Here is a 16,993-nt window from a genome sequence, read left to right as displayed (position 1 = left end):
GTGACATGTTGGAACCATATGATCCATCTCCAGCTCTGAGAACCTCAGGGAGTGGTCTCCTGGTGACATGTTGGAACCAAATGAACCATCTCCAGCTCTGAGAACCTCAGGGAGTGGTCTCCTGGTGACATGTTGGAACCAAATGAACCATCTCCAGCTCTGAGAACCTCAGGGAGTGGTCTCCTGGTGACATGTTGAAGCCATATGAACCATCTCCAGCTCTGAGAACCTCAGGGGGTGGTCTCCTGGTGACATGTTGGAACCATATGATCCATCTCCAGCTCTGAGAACCTCAGGGAGTGGTCTCCTGGTGACATGTTGGAACCATATGAACCATCTCCAGCTCTGAGAACCTCAGGGAGTGGTCTCCTGGTGACATGTTGGAACCAAATGAACCATCTCCAGCTCTGAGAACCTCAGGGAGTGGTCTCCTGGTGACATGTTGGAACCATATGAACCATCTCCAGGTCTGAGAACCTCAGGGAGTGGTCTCCTGGTGACATGTTGGAACCATATGAACCATCTCCAGCTCTGAGAACCTCAGGGAGTGGTCTCCTGGTGACATGTTGGAACCATATGAACCATCTCCAGGTCTGAGAACCTCAGGGAGTGGTCTCCTGGTGACATGTTGGAACCATATGAACCATCTCCAGCTCTGAGAACCTCAGGGAGTGGTCTCCTGGTGACATGTTGGAACCATATGAACCATCTCCAGCTCTGAGAACCTCAGGGAGTGGTCTCCTGGTGACATGTTGGAACCATATGAACCATCTCCAGCTCTGAGAACCTCAGGGAGTGGTCTCCTGGTGACATGTTGGAACCATATGATCCATCTCCAGCTCTGAGAACCTCAGGGAGTGGTCTCCTGGTGACATGTTGGAACCAAATGAACCATCTCCAGCTCTGAGAACCTCAGGGAGTGGTCTCCTGGTGACATGTTGGAACCAAATGAACCATCTCCAGCTCTGAGAACCTCAGGGAGTGGTCTCCTGGTGACATGTTGAAGCCATATGAACCATCTCCAGCTCTGAGAACCTCAGGGAGTGGTCTCCTGCCGGTGCCCAAAGTCAGGACCAAACATGGTGGAACTGCGTTTCAGTTTTATGGTCCTAAAATCTGGAATAGTCTTCCTGGAGATGTGAGACTGGCCTCAAAGTTGGCAATGCTCAAATCCAGCCTGAAAACACTTTTATTTAATTGTGCATTGAAAGTATTTTATCTACACTATTTGATTGATTTTAATAAGTTATGATAGAGTTGTACGGTATACCGGTACTAGTATAGTATCATGGTACTATTGAATCAAAAACAGTACTAGACTCTGTTTGAAAACTACTGATTCACAATTATTATTATTATTTTTTTTTTTTAAACGGGCATGATGGTGCGTCGTCGTCACGTCGTGGTTTGCTGATTACTTCTAAATCACTAATCCTGGTCTCCATGGCAATAAATAAAGTACGTTTCTTATCACTGGAGGACGAGGAAAAGCTAAACATGCTTTACTACACAGTGTAGGAGGATACAATAGCTCACCACCGTCACAATGTAAACAAATGCCATGGGTGGATCTACACCTGACATCCACTGTAATGATACCAAGTACAGGAGCGTATCTAGTCAATACTACTATGATTACATCCATATTTTTTTATCATCACAAAATCTTTTTCCCTTTTTTTAAAAAGTATATTATGTTTATAAAGTCAGTAAATATGTCCCTGGACACATGAGGACTTTGAATATGACCAATGTATGATCCTGTAACTACTTGGTATCACATCCATACCTAAATGTGTGGTATCATCCAAAACTAATGTCAAGTATCAAAGAAGAGAAGAATAAGTGATTATTACATTTTAACAGAAGTGTAGATAGAACATGTTAAAAGAGAAAATAAGCAGATATTAACAGTAAATGAACAAGTAGATTAATAATCAATTTTTACAGTTTGTCCCTCATAATGTGTAGAAAATAATAGGTGTATAAATGACACAATATGTTACTGCATAGACTAATTAGGAGGCTTTGTTTGTTTACTTACTACTAAAAGACAAGTTGTCTATTTTATTGAAGGACTAAATGACAATAATAAACATATGTTTCATGTACACTAAAATGTTTTGTTACAATAAAGACAATAATGTCATTTTTTTGTGGTCCCCTTTATTCAGAAAAGTATGGAAATACTTGTTGGTACCGGTACCAATATATTGGTATCGGGACAACACTAAGTTATGATTGTATTTTCTGATTTGAATTAGGATTAGGTTTATTTTTGCCTTCTTTTACTTTTCTGTAAAGCACATTGAATTGTCTTGCTGTATAAATGATTATGTGCTTATTAATACAAGGCTGAAACACTATGATACATCCATGATGCCTGGACACTAACACTGCCAGCATCAAACATTACATGACTCCACAATGACCCACTTACACACACACACACACACACACACACACACACACACACACACACACACACACACACACACACACACACACACACACACACACACACACACACACACACACTTCAAATCCATGCCCCACTAACAGTGTGGGCTCACATCTAATCGCAGATCAATATAATCTGTCAGGAGATACTTCTGTTAAGAAATATAATTCATCAATGATTTATGTATGACAATAAAGCATCTGTTAAATGATTTAACCCCACAACAAAACAAAAACTAAACTACTTGACAACTAAATGATATATTTATTTCAATCAGATAGTGATTGTAAAGAGTAAATTAATTGCTTACTTGATTCAAATTCAACTAAAAGAATAAACATTTTGCCCAAAATGCTATTTCATTCTTAGAATGTCATGGACAAACATGTCAGATGTGTTGCTCGTCGTTTAAAAAAGGATGGAAAATGTTTCTAGAAGCTTGAATAATTCTTAAAGTGCAGCCTCAGCAACAATTCAAAAATAAATACAATAAAATATTAAATAATTACATAAGAATAAGTACAACATCCTTCTATCTATCCATTTCATACCGCTTGTCCCTGTCGGGGTCGCTGGAGCCTATCTCAGCTGCATTGGGGTGGAAGGCAGTGTACATCCCGGACAAGTCACCACCTCATCACAGATAAGTAAAACAATATAATGTTGTAGCAATAAGAAGATACAGCCCATTTTAGATCATCACCTAGTGTAATAATACACATTGGCCACACCCCCACCTGCTTAGCCAGGCTAAACATTGTAGCATTTACACTACAACGTACCAATTGACCACACCCCCACCTGCTTAGCCAGGCTAAACATTGTAGCATTTATGCTACAACGTACCAATGCGGTCCATTTCAAAGCACATGAAGAATAAAAAAATTAAAAAGGTGTGTACAGTTTATTTTCATCTTCAAAGAGACATTGACAAAGTAGTACAAGCAAGCCGCTACTTTTTCTCTACACTTTGAGTCCTGCAGCTAATAAAATGGTGTGGCTTATTTATGTATTTTTCTTCGCTGACGGCCAAAATAAAAATAGTTTGGCCCCACCTATGGGTTACTTCCTGACATTCCCCCACCTATGGGTTACTTCCTGACATTCCCCCATCTATGGGTTACTTCCTAACATGGACCTACCTATGGCTTACTTCCTGACATGGCCCCCTCCTGACATGGCCCCACCTATGGCTTACTTCCTGACATGGCCCCACTCATACCCCACCTATGGGTTACTTCCTGACATGGCCCCACCTATGGCTTACTTCCTGAAATGGCCCCCACCTATGGGTTACTTCCTGACATGGCCCCACCTATGGGGTACTTCCTGATTTGGCCCCCACCTATGGGTTACTTCCTGATATGGCCCCCTCCTGACATGGCCCCACCTATGGGTTACTTCCTGACATGGCCCCACCTATGACTTACTTCCTGAAATGGCCCCCACCTATGGGTTACTTCCTGACATGGCCCCACCTATGGGTTACTTTCTGATATGGCCCCACCTATGGGTTACTTCCTGCTATGGCCCCCTCCTGACATGGCCCCACCTATGGGTTACTTCCTGATATGGCCCCACCTATGGGTTACTTCCTGACATGGCCCCACCTATGGGTTACTTCCTGACATGACCCCCACCTATGGGTTACTTCCTGACATGGCCCCACCTATGGGTTACTTCCTGATATGGCCCCACCTATGGGTTACTTCCTGATATGGACCCACCTATGGCTTACTTCCTGACATGGCCCCCACCTATGGCTTACTTCCTGACATGGACCCACCTATGGCTTACTTCCTGACATGGACCCACCTATGGCTTACTTCCTGACATTTCCCCCACCTATGGGTTACTTCCTGACATGGCCCCACCTATGGGTTACTTCCTGAAATGGCCCCCACCTATGGATTACTTCCTGACATGGCCCCCTCCTGACATGGCCCCACCTATGGCTTACTTCCTGAAATGGCCCCCACCTATGGGTTACTTCCTGACATGGCCCCCACCTATGGCTTACTTCCGGACATCGCCCCCACCTATGGGTTACTTCCTGACATGGCCCCCTCCTGACATGGCCCCACCTATGGCTTACTTCCTGACATGGCCCCACTCATACCCCACCTATGGGTTACTTCCTGACATGGCCCCACCTATGGCTTACTTCCTGAAATGGCCCCCACCTATGGGTTACTTCCTGACATGGCCCCACCTATGGGGTACTTCCTGATTTGGCCCCCACCTATGGGTTACTTCCTGATATGGCCCCCTCCTGACATGGCCCCACCTATGGGTTACTTCCTGACATGGCCCCACCTATGACTTACTTCCTGAAATGGCCCCCACCTATGGGTTACTTCCTGACATGGCCCCACCTATGGGTTACTTTCTGATATGGCCCCACCTATGGGTTACTTCCTGCTATGGCCCCCTCCTGACATGGCCCCACCTATGGGTTACTTCCTGATATGGCCCCACCTATGGGTTACTTCCTGACATGGCCCCACCTATGGGTTACTTCCTGACATGACCCCCACCTATGGGTTACTTCCTGACATCGCCCCACCTATGGGTTACTTCCTGATATGGCCCCACCTATGGGTTACTTCCTGCTATGGCCCCCTCCTGACATGGCCCCACCTATGGGTTACTTCCTGACATGGCCCCACCTATGAGTTACTTCCTGATATGGCCCCACCTATGGGTTACTTCCTGACATGGCCCCACCTATGAGTTACTTCCTGATATGGCCCCACCTATGGGTTACTTCCTGACATGGCCCCACCTATGGGTTACTTCCTGACATGACCCCCACCTATGGGTTACTTCCTGACATCGCCCCACCTATGGGTTACTTCCTGATATGGCCCCACCTATGGGTTACTTCCTGCTATGGCCCCCTCCTGACATGGCCCCACCTATGGGTTACTTCCTGACATGGCCCCACCTATGAGTTACTTCCTGATATGGCCCCACCTATGGGTTACTTCCTGACATGGCCCCACCTATGAGTTACTTCCTGATATGGCCCCACCTATGGGTTACTTCCTGATATGGCCCCACCTATGGGTTACTTCCTGACATGGCCCCCACCTGACATGGCCCCACCTATGGGTTACTTCCTGACATCGCCCCACCTATGGGTTACTTCCTGATATGGCCCCACCTATGGGTTACTTCCTGACATGGCCCCCACCTATGGGTTACTTCCTGATATGGCCCCACCTATGGGTTACTTCCTGCTATGGCCCCCTCCTGACATGGCCCCACCTATGGGTTACTTCCTGACATGGCCTCACCTATGAGTTACTTCCTGATATGGCCCCACCTATGGGTTACTTCCTGATATGGCCCCACCTATGGGTTACTTCCTGACATGGCCCCCACCTGACATGGCCCCACCTATGGGTTACTTCCTGACATCGCCCCACCTATGGGTTACTTCCTGATATGGCCCCACCTATGGGTTACTTCCTGCTATGGTCCCCTCCTGACATGGCCCCACCTATGGGTTACTTCCTGACATGGCCCCACCTATGAGTTACTTCCTGATATGGCCCCACCTATGGGTTACTTCCTGATATGGCCCCACCTATGGGTTACTTCCTGACATGGCCCCACCTATGGATTACTTCCTGACATGGCCCCCTCCTGATATGGCCCCACCTATGGGTTACTTCCTGATATGGCCCCACCTATGGGTTACTTGCTGACATGGCCCCCACCTGACATGGCCCCACCTATGGGTTACTTCCTGACATGGCCCCACCTATGGGTTACTTCCTGACATGGCCCCACCTATGGATTACTTCCTGACATGGCCCCCTCCTGACATGGCCCCACCTATGGGTTACTTTCTGACATGTCACAAACAAATGGGTTGATCCTAAAAGAAGCATGTTTTACAAAAGTGATATATTACACAGTGTAAGGCTGTGTGTTTATTCCTTGGTGTGTTTGTCTGTGGTTACAGATTAACCATCAGATTAACCCAGAATGACCCACTTTAGCGGTGCATATACTGTACATTGTCTACATGTTCCCCACCTATTTGTGTATAGAAGGTCAGAAGTGAAGCATACCTGCTAGTTATTAGACACACATCACAAACACATATTTATTTTTATTTTTATTTATTTATTTTTTCTAATAAAGTTGTTTTTATCGTCCCCCCCCCCACACACACATGTAAAGCGACTTTGGGTATTTAGAAAAGCGCTATATAAATCCCAGGTATTATTATTATTATTACTTGTTCATTTACTGTTAATATCTGCTTCTTTTCTCTTTTAACATGTTCTATCTACACTTCTGTTCAAATGTAATAATCACTTATTCTTCTCTTCTTTGATACTTGACATTAGTTTTGGATGATACCACACATTTAGGTATGGATGTGATACCAAGTAGTTACAGGATCATACATTGGTCATATTCAAAGTCCTCATGTGTCCAGGGACATATTTACTGACTTCATAAACAATTAAAAAAAATGACAAAAGATTTTGGGATAATAAAAAATATGGATGTAATCATAGTAGTATCGACTAGATACGCTCCTGTACTTGGTATCATTACAGTGGATGTCAGGTGTAGATCCACCCATGGCATTTGTTTACATTGTGACGGTGGTGAGCTATTGTATCCTCCTACGCTGTGTAGTGAAGCATGTTTAGATATTCCTAACCCTGCAGTGATAATGATACTTTATTACTTAATTTGTCACCATGGAGGCCAGGATTAGTGATTTAGAAGTAGCTAAAACACTGCACAGCGCTCTGACTTAGTCATGCACGTGATTGTTATTGTGGGTGTTGGCCACATGTGTCCCGTCCAAAGTGAGGAGAGTGACTAGAAGACACAAGTAGCTGGTGTGGCTACTAACTGGTGGGGGGTCCATACCTGGTAGTACGTCCTGATGTGTCTGGTGAGAAGAGTCAAGTTGTGAAGGCGAAGTGACACATCATTTCCCACATTCTTGTTCAGCCTCTGGTTATTGGGGCTGGGGTCACTATGGCGACAAGAACACAAACCCAGACAGTTAGGCTTAACACATATTTAACATCAACAGCAATAGTTCTTATTTCTTCTTAGCGCATATTAGTGATTGCTTTTCCAGTTGACCTATGACCTCACACAAGGATCTGTGGATCCCTGCAACTTGTTCCACGTGATGTGCGCTGGATGCTACGTAGCAGACAGACAGCATCAATACATGATCTTGGATGACTCTGCTACTGCAATGAAAGACCGATGGAAGAGTTCATTTCTCAAGGAATTTTCAGACGGAGATCATGGAATCAAAACTTTTGAATGTGTGGGCGTTCATTGAAAAGGCTCCAGATTGCTGGAAGGAGTTTTAAATCCGAAGGAAAAGACGGTTTGTGCCCCAACTGATACTCTTCCATGTGTGGAATACACAGATGTTTGGTTCATCAGTTTGGATTACACACATGCAGCGTGAAGAGATGTTATTATTCACCTTTAATGTACTCCTTTCATCTTGTTGGGGAGTCTGAATGAAGCATTTTACATTTCCTTAGTTACCTTCTTCAATAAATCTCTACCATCGACACACTTTATCATGTTATTTTCATTTGTGAAGCAAATAAACATTTTCCTCTTCATTACAATTGTTGCTATGATTTCATTGAATGGTATATGCTCCCGGGTTGTATCCGGCGTGTTGAAACTGGCGCATGCCCGACACGAAGGGTGCCCTCCGGCTACACACACACACACACACACACACACACACACACACACACACACACACACACACACACACCCACCCTCCAGAGATCTGCTTCTAATCACATAACTCAGGTGTGTTAGTCCCACTTTTCAAAATCCAAACAGGATCGGATGTTAGGTGTTTCCATGGGTTGTAGGATGCTTATTTAGAGCTCAACTATTTGAGAAATCAGACTACCGTATTTTCCGGACCATAGGGCGCTGTCATGTCTGTGTAATCATGTTTTGTTTTAAGTCATGTTTTGTTTAGTTTCTGGCTTTTCACTCCCTTGTCTTGTTTGCATGATTACCCATTAGTTCCACCTGTTCCACGTTTGGACTCATTGTGCACTCTTGATTGTCACCATAGCAACCCAATAGTTTTCACCTGTCACGTCACGCACCCGTTTCACGTCTTGAGTCACGCACCTGTTTTCGTTAATCATGTCTGTAGTATTTAAGTTCAGTGTTTTTCAGTTTGTCTTTCTGACGACCTCACCACATTTATGTTCGACACATTTCTAACTCCTTTTCATGTCCATCGTTCACGCTGCTCCTTTTTTGTCCATGCCAAGTAAGTTTTCTTTATTCAAGCCATAGTTTGCAAGTTTTGTTTAATTGTTCATAGTTTCTGCCATTGTGCAAGTTTTGTGTTTATAGTCAAGTTTTGTACTTCCGCCCTTGTGCGCGCTTTTCGTTTATTCCTTTTTTTTTTGATAGTTTAAATAAATCATGTACATTCATTCCCGTCTCGCCCGTGCCAACTTTCCGCTGCATCCCGGAAAAGCAAACACCCAAGATCAAGTCCTGACAGGGCGCACCGGATTATAAGGCACACTGCCGATGAACGGTCTATTTACGAGCTTTTTTCATACATAAGGTGCACCGGATTATAAGGCGCATTAAAGGAGTCATATTATTATTACCGTATTATTATAAAACATTTTTAAATACTTCCTTGTGGGCGATCTTATTTACGTGCCTCCACTTGGACAGCGTCATCTTTGTTGTAGCGGTGTAGCGTGCAAGGACGGGAGTGGAAGAAGTGTCAAAAGAAGGCGCTAACTGTTTTAATGACATTCACACTTTACTTCAATCAATAACGGAGCAGCATCTCCTCATTCAGAAACTACAACAACAACACCCGAAATGTGTCCTGTGAAAAACCGTCCGACCGGAACTCTCTAATAAGTAAAGTTCCTTGGGTGAGTAATGTAAAGTCACTACACCGGTATGTTTTAGTGCTTTCATGGTGAGTCTACTGACAGATATAAGTAAGAACTTGGCACTACTTTATATTAGAAATGGCAACAGTGGAGGATGAATGTCACATAACAAGAAGATAGAGAAAAAGAAGATTATCGACTACGGTGTCGCCACGGACTACAATTGCGCACACAATTTCAGGATTTGTGCAGATCCCACATACAGATCAGCAGGTACCAGAAGGTAAGAAAAGTTGCTTTTGCATAATATTGTGAAACAAGACGCCAGATAATGTCTTACCTTATACACACAGCATAATAATACTCCTATGTTGAAGCACAGTACAATCCATCAAGTGGTGTGGCTTCATAGCTTACCAAAGTCCTACTAAAACATTTTATTAGATTTTTGAGTGCCGTGTGTAATGTTCTATATTTTCAATGGAACATATAAAATGTTGGTGTTGTTTACTTGAGTCATATTGCCGTCATATTGCAGTCTACACGTATATATTATGTTTGGCTGCCATCTACTGGTCACACTTATCATTACACCATGTACCAAATAAAATAGCTTCGAGGTCGGTAAGCAAAACCAGAATTATTCTGTACATTAGGTGCAGCGGGTTATAAGGCGCACTGTCGAGTTTTGAGGGCAAAAAAATATTTTAAGTGCGCCTTATAGTCCAGAAAATAGGGTAATTTAGTGCAATAGACATGCACTGAATCAGTTTATTAAATCTGTTCCTGCCTGCACCCCAACAAACAATGGCATAGAACACCACAGGGTGAAAAGGGGAACAGTAGTGACCCACACACCACCAGGGGCCTTAGTCTCCTTAAGAGGTCTTGGCCACTTTGGCCCTTCTTGTACAGGGAGTTAGAGTCCAGTCCTGGTTATTGTTGAGGTGAATTTCATCTGAATCCATTGACCATCATTCCATTCATCCATCCATCCATTTTCTACCGCTTATTCCCTTTGGGGGCGCTGGAGCCTATCTCAGCTACAATCGTTCAAAGTCTCCAAATATAAACGTATGTTTTCTCTACACAACAGTTTCAACTTTAACTGTAAAACAAATGTATCATGTTGAAATAAGAAATAAGAAAGAAATTGCAAGTGTACTTTGTAAGGCAGTGATGTTGTTCCATATGGAATACAATCCTCTTTGTCTGTCTGGGTGTCTTCACCTTGGTTCTCCTGTCCCTCTGCGGACCGGTACAGGTTAATATGGACCCTGAAAACCTTGAGAATTCTGACCGTCGTGCCTCGGTTTATTGAATGAAAAGCTTTTTTGAAGTCAGTCAAACACAGGACTGCTGTGAGCGTCTCCTTCCGTACCTCCTCCATGATCCTAGCTAAGGCCATGATCTGGGATACAGTGAGGGTCAATGGCACCCTGAATCCATTTCAAGGTTCAAGGTTCAAGGTTTTATTGGTCACATGCAGAGTACACCACAGTGAAATGCTTTATCAGATATTGCGTACAGTGGGATCCAAACACTAGTTGCTGAATCTAATACACTAAATACAAAAAATACAACAATTTTAATAGCTCTGATGTACATTAATTACAAGACAATAAGTCCCAGTAGTTATGGTTTCAGTACATTTCAGTATCATGCAGTTGTACATCTCTGCTGTCACTAAAGGTCAGACCAATACCACCACGGTAGTCATCCGGCTTGAGAATTCGGTCTTCTTCCAGATTTCGCAAACTATTCCCACCACCATCAAACAGGACATCCGGACTAACAATCTTTCACGTGCCCAAAGTTCCCACTTTTCCTCATTTTCCACATTCCCAAACACAAATTCCTTGTGACTTTGAGAGTTCTTAAAACTTCCACAGTTCTCAAACAATTCAAACCATCAAAATGCTAACCTCATCTAAGGGTATGTCGGCAACCTTTACCAGTCAAAGAGCCATTTTGACCAGTTTCACAAATTAATGAAAACAATGGGCGCCACAAAAATCTTAGCAGGGTTAGGGTTAGCAGGGGTGTATAATGTAGCCCGGAAGAGTCAGGGCTGCATGGGATTCTTGGTATTTGTTCTGTTGTGTTTATGTTGTGTTAAGGTGCAGATGTTCTCCCGAAATGTGTTTGTCATTCTTGTTTGGTTTTGGTTCAAAGTGTGGCGCATTATTAGTAAGAGTGTTAAAGTTGTTTTATATGGCCACCGTCAGTGTGACCTGTGTGGCTGTTGACCAAGTATGCCTTACTGTCACTTACGTGTGCAAGCAGAAGATGCATACAACAAGAAACTGAGCTGGCACGCTGTTTATACAGATCGTAGAGGGCGTTAAATGCTGTACCATCATGGCACGCCCATATTATTATCGTAAGGGTGAAAATCAGAGAATATTAATCCCGCCGGGAGTTATCTGCGAGAGGCACTGAAGTCCTGAAGTCTCCCGGGAAAATCGGGGGGGTCGGCAATTATGCAGCTGAGCCGCATCAGAGTGATCAAAGAGCCGCGGGTTGCCGACCCCTGGTCTATACTAAGCCGGATAACCCCTTAAAGCAGCGTTTCTCAAAGTGTGGGGCGCGCCCCACTGGTGGGGAATAGAGACATGACAGGTGGGGCGCGAGGAACGGGAGGAAATTTCACTTTAAATTTTTTTTTTTAAATGATTATATTCTTAGATTATTTTTTTACTATGCTTTCATTTTCTATACACACTGTAAATCACTTTGTGATTCTGTCTGTGAAATCCGCTATATAAATAAATGGAAATTACCGGTACTTATTTTTACTGTAGGCTTTATATTTCTCGGTACGAGCGAAAGTTTGACAGACATAGCAACAGTAACTAATGGGGGCGGGGCTAAGCGGAACAAACTTTCGCGCGGATGGGTAGCAGGCTAATGTGTGGATCACAATTACACAAATATATACATTTGTGACTCGCACCTCAAATGTCGTCGAACCAGAGCCAGCGCCTGCAGAGAAACAAAAATGTGACGGGCACAGACTGTATCATTCACCGGGAAGCACTCGCGTCAAGGCAGCTCAGCCCCGAACTCAATGAGGTTTTAACAGATGTTGTGAGCGCGGTAAATTTGATCAAAACACGACCACTGAAAGTGCGACTGTTCTCTGCACTGTGTGAGGAAATGGGAGCTGATCATACAGCCGTGCTGTTTCACAGTGAAGCAAGGTGGCTCTCCCGGGGAAAAGTGCTGTCACTTGCCCTGTCTTGCCAAATGCACAGCTCCTCCTTTTTTTTGTGCAAAGATTGCAAAGTGGCACTTTTATTGTATTTATTATTGAACTTGATGCAAGTTATTTGATTTATTATTGAACTTGATGCAAGTTATAACACTTTTTTTGATTTATTATTGAACTTGATGCAAGTTATAACACTTTTGTTTCATTTATTATTGAACTTGATGCAAGTTATAACACTTTTTTTGATTTATTATTGAACTTGATGCAAGTTATAACACTTTTTTGATTTATTATTGAACTTGATGCAAGTTATAACACATTTGTTTTATTTATTATTGAACTTGATGCAAGTTATAACACTTTTTTTTGACTTATTATTGAACTTGATGCAAGTTATAACACTTTTGTTTTATTTATTATTGAACTTGATGCAAGTTATAACATTTTTTTTGATTTATTATTGAACTTGATGCAAGTTATTTGATTTATTATTGAACTTGATGCAAGTTATAACACTTTTTGATTTATTATTGAACTTGATGCAAGTTATAACACTTTTTGATTTATTATTGAACTTGATGCAAGTTATAACACTTTTTTTGATTTATTATTGAACTTGATGCAAGTTATAACACTTTTATTTGATTTATTATTGAACGTGATGCAAGTTATAACACTTTTTTTGATTTATTATTGAACGTGATGCAAGTTATAACACTTTTTTTGATTTATTATTGAACTTGATGCAAGTTATAACAGTTTTTTTGATTTATTATTGAACGTGATGCAAGTTATAACACTTTTTTTGATTTATTATTGAACGTGATGCAAGTTATAACACTTTTTTTGATTTATTATTGAACTTGATGCAAGTTATAACAGTTTTTTTTATTTATTATTGAACGTGATGCAAGTTATAACACTTTTTTTGATTTATTATTGAACTTGATGCAAGTTATAATACTTTTGTTTTATTTATTATTGATCTTGATGGAAGTTATTTTATTTATTATTGAACTTGATGCAAGTTATACCACAGCTGCACAGTTATTTTATTTATTATTGAACTTAATGTTATTTTATGTTATTGAGTTCGAATGTATACAACTTGATGTTCAATACATTTTAAAATGTTAAAGCTTGGCATTAGCGCTCTGTTGGGGCGATGGGGGCAGGTGGGGCTTGAAAACTCCCCCTTGTCCAAAGTGGGGGATGACAAAAAAAGTTTGAGAACCACTGCCTTAAAGGAATAATTGTTTAGCCTAAGCCACGTGTCAGCCACACTAAACCAGCGTTTAAGGTTCCCCTTCTCGAACATTTTTTTACACGGGTAAGTGCGCTGTGTATTTCTTAAATCTCCGGCTCTTATCTTTGTATGGACTTGATCCTTTACAAACTGAGTTTGGAGAGGAAGTGACGCCAGAAAGACTGCAGCCCACACAGGAAGTGATGTCAGAAAGAACGCGCCACAGCCAGCTTCATAACAACCCGTTTGGTAACTCGGCGGCAACCACTAGAAAGATGAAGGCGAGTCTTCCAGACATGCCCGTGTTTCTCCTTCTTGTACATGTACAGACACTTGTGGAAATCACACATGAATACCTTAGGTCTTAGGTCTTAAAGTCTCTTAAGGCTTAGGAGAAGGATATGGGCAATTGCAGCTATTTGGGATACAACACATAGCAATGTTGAGTGGAGGTTTTGGATAAAGCCTGGAAGAACGGCAGCCAGGTGGGATATGTTTGTCACCGAGTGTGTTGTGTCAGAGGCACGGCAAGAGAACTTTCCAATGTCCAGGTCAGCTGTGATTCTACTTAGTGAAAAACTTATTCCATCTGTCGAAGGGGAGACAACAAGAATGCGGGCTCCCGTAGACAAGGGAAGACTAGGAAAAATAGCGAATACATTTGGACTGGCAAAGCAGACTGTCAGTTATTGTCCGCAATGTTTGTCCACGTCTAGTTTTGTGCTCCGTAAATATTGTCAAGCCATGAAGTGGTTGCGGCCGTCAAGTACGACCGCCAATTTCAGCCTACAAGCACAGTGTCCTGTTGTTGTCAAATGTTCTTTATCACATTGTTTACTTTCCCACGTCCATTAAAGATATGACTGACGTATGGTGGCTCAGGTGGGATTGACTACCAGCTGCTGATGGTGAGGCCAGCAAGGTTTACTGTTCAAAGAAAGGTGGCAATAGTCGACATAGAAACACAGTAAGGATACACTTCCAGGTCAGAGGTGACTAGGTCGCGTTGCGCCGGCGGATGGAGGGGGGAGGGGGCTTAAAGGGTGGCATTGTTTTGTGTGGAGACGGATAAGGTTAGGTGGGATTGACCCTGGCCTAAAACATTTAGGTTGTCTATTTTCGACATATTTATATATATATGCATATTTTTTAATCAGCACCTCCAAGTCCGAGTCCATGGTTCTCGCCCGGAAAAGGGTAGAGTGCCATCTCCGGGTTGGGGAGGAGACCTTGCCCCAAGTGGAGGAGTTCAAGTACCTCGGAGTCTTGTTCACGAGTGGGGGAACAGTGAATCGTGAGATCGACAGGCGGATCGGTGCGGCGTCTTCAGTAATGCGGACGCTGTATCGTTCCGTTGTGGTGAAGAAGGAGCTGAGCCGGAAGGCAAAGCTCTCAATTTACCAGTCGATCTACGTTCCCATCCTCACCTATGGTCATGAGCTTTGGGTCATGACCGAAAGGACAAGATCACGGGTACAAGCGGCCCAAATGAGTTTCCTGGCGGGGCTCTCCCTTAGAGATAGGGTGAGAAGCTCTGCCATCCGGGAGGAACTCAAAGTAAAGCCGCTGCTCCTCCACATGGAGAGGAGCCAGATGAGGTGGTTCGGGCATCTGGTCAGGATGCCACCCGAACGCCTCCCTAGGGAGGTGTTTAGGGCACGTCCGACCGGTAGGAGGCCGCGGGGAAGACCCAGGACACGTTGGGGAAACTATGTCTCCCGGCTGGCCTGGGAACGCCTCGGGGTCCCACAGGAAGAGCTGGACCAAGTGGCTGGGGAGAGGGAAGTCTGGGCTTCTCTGCTTAAGCTGCTGCCCCCGCGACCCGACCTTGGATAAGCGGAAGAAGATGGATGGATGGATGGATTTTCGACATTGCAAAAATTCTCGGCTTTCCTGGATTTTCCAATTGTCCGGCCCATTGTAATAAATATCAGTTTTTTTTAAACCAATTTCAGCATCAAAACCTTCAAGCAAACATTTTTCCACATCCCCAAAATCCATAGGTCCACTTTTTCCACGCAGCCTTTCAGTTCAACTTCAGCTCTTTGGCGTTCACGCGCAATTTCTACAACAATCAACACTTGTTGTCAAAGAGAAAATGTATCAGTAAAAATGAAGGATGAGTTAGAAAGCAAATTGAAAAGAGCCTCTTCTAAAAGCCAGACACGTAACCTTGATGTGTGCGGGGAACTTGCTTCATGTAGACTCAAATAATAGATTGAATGGACTTGGGGAATGACCTTCCTTTAGTAATGCTCCCATGCAGCCCCTCTATACTGGCCTCCTCCTGTTTAACCCACTTTCTTTGACACCCCCCTACCACTACCACACCCACTCCTTCCTATTCACTTCATGTGGGAACAATAGCATTATTGTTATTACAACCTTTGTCAAGACAGAACATGTGGTGGGATTGAGGGCAGAGATGTTGTCACTGCTCAGTCAGATTGACATTTTGCAGTTGTCATTACTTATTCAAGGCCAGCATGGTTTAATTGCACACAGACACATTTGTATCCAACACAAAGTCTAAAGTCTTAAACCATTCCCCTCCATCAGCTGCTAACTGACAAAATAGCTGTGCAGGATATGCTTGTATTGGGATTATTGGATGTTACAATCAGCTTGTTTGTGTCAATCAGGTGAAATTACATCTGAAAACCTTTGACAAGTTGACTTCAGCTGCCAGACTTTAGACCAGAACAGTCCATATCACCCCCGTTTGATCCAGTCTTCATTGGCTTCCAGTCACATTCAGTGGAAGATTTTAGTCCTGAATTTTCGTGCCTTGCATGGTGGTACATCACTGACTTGTTAGGCACCTACTCTTCAGTTGCATGGTGGTACATCAGAAGCAACTGATTAGTAGTTGTTGTTAGTTAGTTACTTTGATTGAACCTCAGAAGCAACTGATTAGTAGTTGTTAGCTAGTTAGTTTGATTGAACCTCAGAAGCAACTGATTAGTAGTTGTTGTTAGTTAGTTACTTTGATTGAACCTCAGAAGCAACTGATTAATAGTTGTTGTTAGCTAGTTTGATTGAACCTTAGAAGCAACTGATTAGTAGTTGTTGTTAGTTACTTTGATTGAACCTCAGAAGCAACTGATTAGTAGTTGTTGTTAGCTAGTTACTTTGATTGAACCTCAGAAGCAACTGATTAGTAGTTGTTGTTA

The 16,993-nt window shown here is 43.0% G+C and overlaps 1 protein-coding gene across 3 annotated transcripts in view; it reads right to left on the bottom strand.

The window, feature by feature from the left end:
• Positions 1-16,993, bottom strand: part of ccdc88c (coiled-coil domain containing 88C) — a 107,053-nt gene that overhangs the window by 85,661 nt on the left and 4,399 nt on the right. For all 3 annotated transcript variants that reach the window (XM_061986844.2, XM_061986846.2, XM_061986847.2), the window contains exon 3: positions 7,364-7,472. In XM_061986844.2, the coding sequence (XP_061842828.1) occupies positions 7,364-7,472 (109 nt within the window). The remainder of the gene's footprint in view (positions 1-7,363; positions 7,473-16,993) is intronic.

The sequence above is a fragment of the Nerophis lumbriciformis genome, linkage group LG26 (genome assembly GCF_033978685.3).
Source record: "Nerophis lumbriciformis linkage group LG26, RoL_Nlum_v2.1, whole genome shotgun sequence".
NCBI classification, from domain to species: domain Eukaryota; kingdom Metazoa; phylum Chordata; class Actinopteri; order Syngnathiformes; family Syngnathidae; genus Nerophis; species Nerophis lumbriciformis.
This window is presented reverse-complemented; position numbering and strand designations above follow the sequence as displayed.